This window comes from Leptosomus discolor, chromosome 3 (genome assembly GCF_034619465.1).
Source record: "Leptosomus discolor isolate bLepDis1 chromosome 3, bLepDis1.hap2, whole genome shotgun sequence".
Classification (NCBI taxonomy): Eukaryota; Metazoa; Chordata; class Aves; order Leptosomiformes; family Leptosomidae; genus Leptosomus; species Leptosomus discolor.
Genome location: NC_141393.1, coordinates 79,552,921 through 79,561,003, shown reverse-complemented (window position 1 = coordinate 79,561,003; position 8,083 = coordinate 79,552,921). Strand labels below are relative to the sequence as shown.

The window sequence follows — 8,083 nt, the reverse complement described above, 5'->3', positions numbered from 1 at the left end:
GACAGGGATGAAAGGGCTCTTTGTGCAGATCTCTGCTTGCTCGTGTGGAAAGTGGAACAAATTAACTTTGTGGCATTATAGTCCTTCCTTGAATGATTCATATGGTTGGTCTGGTTGTTAGCAGTAGTAAGCTAAAGCTACATAGCTGGGCTATAAGTTGTGCACACTCTATTCTTCTAGATCCCTGGATAATCTACTCAATAATCAATATTCTGAAATAAAAATAGAGCTTCTCATGCATCAGAGATATCCAGAAAAAGGTGGGATTGATGTTCATCGGAAGCTGGAAATAAGTGGCTTATTAATTAGTTATTAACTTCTTAATTTCAAGTGACTTTCAGGGCTGCAAAATGAGGCATCTCAAAAATCATCAAATTACTAGAAAGCAGTATTGTTTATTTTATCATTTGTGCATTTTTGTGATTGTATGGATTACAGAGTAGTTAAATTTCCAGCTGCAAACAAATTATCAGGTGGAATTTTCTAGATGAGCAAACAGAATCTAACATGGAGCATCATGAAGAGACCAACTCCAGTCGTCATAAAGGATTGGATTCCCTGGATACATAGGACAGACATCTGCCAGCTGATCCAGCGGTATAACTGACAGTACTAGCAGGTTGATCAGAAACTTTGTAGGGAGGTTTGAGTTGTTACTCAGGCCGGAGTGTGACAGGGCACTTTCAAGTCGTCATTGTGCATGTTTGCTGACAGCAGAGGAAAGCTGATACTCAGGCTGTGAAAGGGAGTGGTAGCAGACCCGGATTCCTTTGCTCATTCCCCACAGCCTTATTCTTTTATGTACCTTCAGGACTTGTGCTATTGCTTGTTTAATCCCCACATAGCTTTCATACTTCTCTGATCTATCCTCTTCTTCCCCAACCACTTGTATACCTCCCTGTGCCAAACCCAACCTCCCTCAGCTCTCTGGTTCCTCCTTTGTTCAATCTTCACCCCCCTTTTCCAGGCATCTCCTCCTGGCTCTCAGCCTCACTGACATCCAGTCCTACCCTTCCCTCCAATGCTGTCCCTTGCCAGCCAGTCCTCTGTCCACCTCCTCTCTCTGGCTGTCATTCTCCACTGTCACAGCCTGCCATCTTCCTCTAAGACTTCTGCTTCTAGCCAGTTCTGAGCCAGTCCTGGCTTTCGGTCAGTCACAGCTACCGTGGTTCAACAAGGGCATAATGGCCCACTGTGTACAGCATTAAGTTAAATGCTTTACTCATCCTTCCTGACACTGAATTTTATGAATCCCCCAATCCTTCTCAGAGAGCTCCTAGGCCCTGCTTTCCCTATTAACCAAGGTATTCCTTACGAACTCCAAGCAGCTGTTTAACAGCAATAGCCGTTTCTCCTTTTGTTTTTCTTTACATTCCTCTCAGGATCCTTCTTTGTCCATCATGCCTGGCCACCACCAGGACAACCACTGAGGCACAGGCAAGACAGTGAAAGTATGTGGCAGGTCAGAAGCACGTTTTGGGGTGGTTCTAACTGCCTCGGGCAGGCTCAGGAGTACACCATGCAGACGCAGTCTTCAGATTCCTTAGCCATGAGGCTCAGCAAGATGACTGAGCATGCACTGTGATTTATCTAAGTGATTTGGGCAAATGTGGGTGAAGTTTCTCAGACATGAGAAAAGGCAGGAAGCACTTCTTTCTCCTGTCCATTAAAAATCTCTGATCCAAATCATGCATAAGAATTTCTTTACTGCTACCCAAAAAGCAGATACCATAATGTCTGCTTCTCTAATTTCATTCTTAGAAACGACTGAATAATTTGTGCTGAAGTTATCCAAAAGTCTTCAGCACCTGCCACAAGAACTTTCAGACTGAATGGTTCAAGTGAGGCAAGGTCATAAACACCAGGTCTTGGAGTGGAAATCATCAGAAAACCTGACAGGCAGCTTGAACGTAACGGGTGCCATTACGTTCAGTCTCTGGGTGTTTCGATTCCAGATATTCCAAGGAACATAACTACATATGGAGAATAGTGCCTGCTTGCTAAGCTACTGTACGTCAGCAAGATCATTTGAGAGTAATGGAAATTATGCTCAGCTGCACCTTCTCTAATTAGGCAGAAAATGTTTGCTTTTAGGCTGACTTTCTCAGTTGCTGTGTCCTGCTATTAAAGTAATTGGTCTCTGCTCCTTGTCTGACCCAGAAGGGGATACAGATAGGGGTAGTCATCTCGCTTAACCAGTCTAGCAGGGAACTGTCATGGTTTCGTTTAAGAACTTCCTCTCCCAACCCACATTCCTGCCCCAGTTTTAACCAGGTAAGTTTCTTGGTATGACAGTGGAGCCTTAAGTGCAGGCACTAGGATTCACTCTCTGTGAATAAACAACAGACTCATAAGAAATAATAAGAACCTTGTGATTAAAGCAGAGGCTTGGAGTCAGGAAGCTTGAGTCTATGTCTAGTTTTATTCCATATATTCTGGGTGACTTTGTGAAGAATTGAAACCAGAGAAAAATGCCCACGAGGTTTCACTGCTGCAGTATTTCTGTTGCTGACGCTGATAAACATGTCTGAAGATGGGTAACGTGTGAAAAAAAAAGCTTTTAAAATCTACAAGTGGTCTTGAAAATGTAAATACTAACCTCCCTTCCCGTGACCGCCCCACCACAACACACCAAGCAGTTTGAATTGTTACTAACTCCCAATTAAATCACTGTGAGTTCCAGGATTTAAAATATTTTTTTGCCTTTGCAAGAAACATTACATACTCGAGAGAGCAGTGAAGACTCAAGGCGAGTGTGGACCCTCATCATACTAATCTCCCAGGAACGTGGCTGTAGTTGGATACAAGACCTAGATGATGCACATTACAAAGTCAGCATCTCACGCAGGTAGACCAAGGGATTGAGACCAAAGGCTCCAACCTGGGCTTCTCACCAGAGGGAGTGAGCACAAACCAGCGTGCCCCTCTGGCCAAGTCGTAATGCTCCCGTGAAAGTAACAGCTCTGTAGTCCAATACTCTTTTTCCAGAACTCTTTTTAATCTCATTTCTGTTTTAGGTTAAACCGAATCAGCCCTACGAAATGTCAGTTCTAAAACTCCCTACTCCTCACTGAGTGCTGGAACTACCCGGCTGCAGAACCAGGCTCCTTCCTGGGAAAGCGCTAAGACAGAAAGTTTAAAATCGATCTTGGCAGTTTGGGCACTTGCTGGACAAATAACAAGCAAGAGTTTTGTCAGTATTACCTTTTGGATGTGGATGTTTAAACCCCTTACCCGATCTGAGCCTCGCTTCCTGGCACGCTCTTTGACTGTAACGCGAAGAGCCTCACTTGTGAACAGCGGCTAACCAGAGCATAACCTCTTCGGACCCATCCGAAATGCGGTGGTGTAACTAAACAAGGAGCAGGTCACCACCTAGTGACACATGGTGAAATTACTCATCTGTTAATAAATAGCATAAATGTTTTATTCAATCATATTTGAAATTCAGAAAAAAACCCACTATAATTAAAGTATTTAATGTAGAATTTTTAAAAAATAGCCTATGCTAATCCTGAGTTACTTGCTCTCGAGTATAAGGTAACTTTTCCTAGGCTAATGGAAGGAATGCAAGAACTACGATTGATATTGCTCGGTAAAAGCAGGCCTTACTGTCGATTCCTGTGTTTTTCCATGAACTTCAGTTGCTTAGAATCTGGATATTATTGAAAATATTTGTTCCACTTGCTGTTTCCCTTTATTCACAATGAAAATGTAACCCAAAGTTTAAGGAGAATCATTCAAAAAGGGCCAGATCAACGATGACAGCTAATATTAGCATGTGATGACAGCAAGCCATCAAATTCTAGTATCGGCCTTCGTCATTGGCATTGTTCTTTTAGAATGATTTTTCCTAATCAGATAACAAGGTTATTCTTTGTGTCTAGGTAAAAGAATATTAATAACTTTGGTTATTTTTCTTGATATAATAAAAATATCCTATGGAAAAAAAGTTACGTTTCACATGACATTTCACGTTTGTATTTCAAGGTCAAATGACTTTTTTCACACTTTTTTTAAAGTACAATAGTGCAAAGTGAAGGAAAAGTTATTTTCTTTATATGGTTCTATAGACACAAAATGGCTTTTGCAACATGTATTAGACTTCAGAATTTTATTTTCATTTTCATACAAATTATGAAAACTCTCTACAAATTGATGAATAATGAGCATTAAAAGGCACAATTCTGATAATGTCAATAACTGTGAGTTGGCTGGAAACTAAATAGTTTAATAGATCCTTTGTAAGCCACAGAGCTTTTAGAAATATTTCCTGTCGTGTTTTCTCAGAACTACTTGTTGGGGGGGTAAATTTAAACCAGAATTGTACCGAGCTCTGTTAAATCAGTTGAAAAGTCAATTTCAGAAACAATGAACAAGCTAACTTTTTTGAAAAATGTATTTATTTCCAATTAGTTCAGAAGGACTCTGAAACGCTCTGGGGCAGAGATTCATTTTTTTTAAAAAAAAAAAATCCTGGTTTCTGGTATTACCAATTTACTTCTATCGATGCTAGTTTGTCAGTGAGGTTTCATTCTGCATTTTCACTTGCTAAAGGGAATAAGTTATTTTCTTGAAGCAAAACCAGGCTAATGCTCCGTCTCCTGTACAAGATGGACCAATTCCTGAACAGCTTTCCAAAACAGCTTTAATTTAATTCCATTTTATTGCAGTTGCAGCTGTTGTATTACTTCTTAAAGAGCACGTTTTTTCCATTGACTGTCAGGAGGGGAACAAAATCATACTTTTAATATCTTTTCAATTTTCAATTTACTGGAGCACAGGAAGTTCCACCCGAACATGAGGAAAAACTTCTGTACCCTGAGGGTGACAGAGCACTGGAACAGGCTGCCCAGGGAGGGTGTGGAGTCTCCTTCCCTGGAGATATTCAAAACCCGCCTGGATGTGGTCCTGTGCGACCTGCTCTGGGTGAACCTGCTTTAGCAGGGGGGTTGGACTAGGTGATCTCCACAGGTCCCTTCCAGCCCCTACTGCTCTGTGATTCTGTGATTCATAACATTAATTTTATAACATTAATTTTCTCTAGATTATTGAGGTGAACTTAGTGAACACATAAATAAAGAGACAACAGGGACAGCACTGAGAGATTAGAAGGGGCTAATGATTTCTGCGTTCATTGGTCATTCAAGTCACAAGCACTGATCTAATTCAGTGTGGCTATTTCTGTGTGTGCAAAATTCATACGGACATCGACGAGAGGCAATGAATGATGGTCTAACACAACATGTCAATGTAATGTACCTGTGCAAACCAACCAACCAACGAAGAAACCAAAGCTGAAAAGGATCTATGACTGCACACCGGCATTGCAGCCAGAACACCCAGACGGGTCTCAGCATCCCTTGGCTTTACACAAGGCAGTGACAAATCCACAGTTATTCCCATAAATAAACTAAAAAACGGTGAAAAAGAAGCCTCCCGCTCTGGCCAGTGCCCACTTGTAACCCTCCAGGCACCCCCCCCCCCCCCTCCCCGGGCGCTGCCCCAGCACCCAGCCCCGCGGGCAGCCCCCGGTACCCAGGGAGCGGAGGGGCCGCCCGGGGACCGGCTGTCCCCAGCCGCAGCGACCCAGCGCTCCGGCCGAGCGCCCGCCGCCTCCGGGCCCAGCCGCCCGCCGGCGCTTCAACTTCGAGGAGGAAAATGCCGCCTCCCCTCGGCCCGGGAGGAGCGGCCGGGCCGGGGCTGGCAGGGGCCGGGGCTGGCAGTGCCCGGCCGCAGCGGCAGGAGGAGCTGCCGCCGGTGCCACCGCCCGGCCGGGGCGCTCCTCCCGGGCGGGCCCGGCCCCGCGGCGCGGACGGCGGGCGTTGGTGCGGTGCCTCAGCGAGCGTTGCCCCGCCGAGCCGCCTGCGGCCCAGGCCCGCCCGCAGCCCCCGCGCAGCCCCGCGGCCCAGCCCGGCCCGGCCCGGCGGGTGGGAGCATGGAGCGGCGCGGGGGCCGGCCGCAGGTGAGCGCCGGGCCGGAGCGGTGCTCGGGGGCGGTGGGGAGAGAAAGTTGGGCCGGGGGCGGGGGCCAGGCCGGCCCCGGGCAGTGCGGGGCGGGGTGTGGGGTGCGGTGGCAGCGCACCCCGCTGCGGGTGGCTGCCGGGTGTTTGGCGTTTTCAGTGCAAGGTTGGGCTCTGGCAGGAATCTCAGCCGTTGGAAACTTGATTTTAATTTCCCAGGAAGTTTGGGGGTTGGCTTTTTCCTTTTCTTTCTTTGTTTCGTTTTAGGATTTTGGAGATAGCGTGTCTGAACGGAGGGAATGGAGACCGGTCATTTACAGAAAGTGCACCGACACCCTCTGGCTGCTCCTCTTCTTTCTTTTCTGGGCTGGTTTGGTAAGCATGCTTTTTTTCTGGGAGAAAAATCAGATCCAAAGTTAACGGGGTTTTGCACGGTGGAGGACTAAATCTAAACTGAAATTATTGTGGGCGCAGGTGTCAGGGTCCCAGGATGGCACTGGGACAGAACTGACCTTTGGGGCAGAGTAGGGCTTTATTGCAGTGCCTGTGACACAAGACTTTGATGTTCTGCCCAAATGCTTTAGAAGGCATATATACACAAGGCTGGGTTATTTAAAATTCACACCTTTTTTTTTTTTTTTAATGAATTAGACTAGGCTCTGACTGGGCTTTTATTTCTATCTCATTCTTGTTATCTTGCAATGTGTCCGTTTGATGTTAAGCCACTATCTGTCCTGTGCTTAGAAGAGCACACAAGCTTTTGGGAACAGGCTTTGTCTTTCTCAAGTATGAATGTTTTTTTCATGATATGTCTGAAGCAACTCAGGATTTCATGAATACACTGTTAGTTTTCAATTCAGTTCCTAATAGTTAGCTCTTAATGGAAGCCAGTGCAGAAGAATACATACACGTTTTGAATACTGCATAAGTAGAAGCTGAACTTTGTGATCAGGATAGGGGTTTTTTACATGCTGTCTTCTGCTTAGTGCTTTGATCAGTGGAGAGGGAATGCCAAAAATTAAACCTGTCAAATGGTTTTTGTTTGTTTTCTCTCACTGTTTATATTGCTCAGTTTCTGCGAAACAGCTTATTGCATGGATGTATTTGTTTTCTTTTGTTTGATCTTATTTTTAAAAGATTAAAAAAAATTTGGTGACACTGACTTGTTCACATAGCGAAAAAAATTGAAACCACATTAACAACTCTGTGGAAATGCGTGTCGCTGACATGTATAGACACACCCCTCCAGCACTCATACAGATAGCTATTACTTAACAGTGGTTATGTCTTGATTCCAGTATTCTGCACTTAAAAAAAGAAAGGAAATCACATGTACACACTATTTGCTGCGCTGATGGTGATGGACCTGTAACATCCATCTTTAGAAGCAATGCCAGAATTTTTGTGAAAGCATATTTCAGGTTGCATTACAATGCCAGCTCATTTCTCCTTTTTCTTCTGAGAATAATTTAAAAATTAACAAGTATTTCTTACTATAACATATGTCATATCCACAAGTAGTATGTCAGCTTTAATTCTGGAGTCTCTATGAAGATCTCCATATTGAAACGGCATTAACATGCAGTCATAATTAAAAAAAAAAAGTTATTTAACTAGTTAGACTGCAGACATGAGACTACACTGAGGACTAAGGAAGCACATACTTACATGTTTGTGTAGGACACTCAGTTTTTGTGCAGATCCCATCTTTAGTCACAAGTGTTAAAAGTCGAATAACAAATAAAGGCTCTAAACCTTGAGTAAGAAAGCAGTTGTGCTGGATCTGAGACATGTGATCTGTCTCCAGCGCAGCTGATAACTCGGCAATATCTGTGCAAAGTAGTAGTGGTTAATGTGGGACTGAGAAGACTTGCTGCTGCCAGCAGTTGGCACGTAGCCACAGAGCTTAGCCTATTGGCCTTGGTGTGTGTGAAATGTGGTTTATACCCCGTGGGACAGAGGAGACGATTGAATCACTGGGTTCTTCAATAGCTGGAGTGCTGTAAATAAGCCTTTGGGTAAAGCAGTGCTCAGGACTTCACCACCTTCCCAGAAGAATTACTGCTGCTTGGAACTTGGAAAGGTTTCAAGGGATGTTTTGGCCATCATGGGGTACATGGG

General features: G+C 44.4%; 1 protein-coding gene across 1 annotated transcript in view; it reads left to right on the top strand.

Annotated features, from left to right (window-relative positions):
* The first annotated feature begins 5,938 nt into the window (after positions 1-5,938).
* The window catches only part of SLC44A3 (solute carrier family 44 member 3), a 39,954-nt gene continuing 37,809 nt past the window's right edge, over positions 5,939-8,083 (top strand). Inside the window, exons 1-2 of the mRNA XM_086463056.1 lie at positions 5,939-5,965; positions 6,230-6,337. Of these exons, the coding sequence (XP_086319182.1) occupies positions 5,939-5,965; positions 6,230-6,337 (135 nt within the window). The remainder of the gene's footprint in view (positions 5,966-6,229; positions 6,338-8,083) is intronic.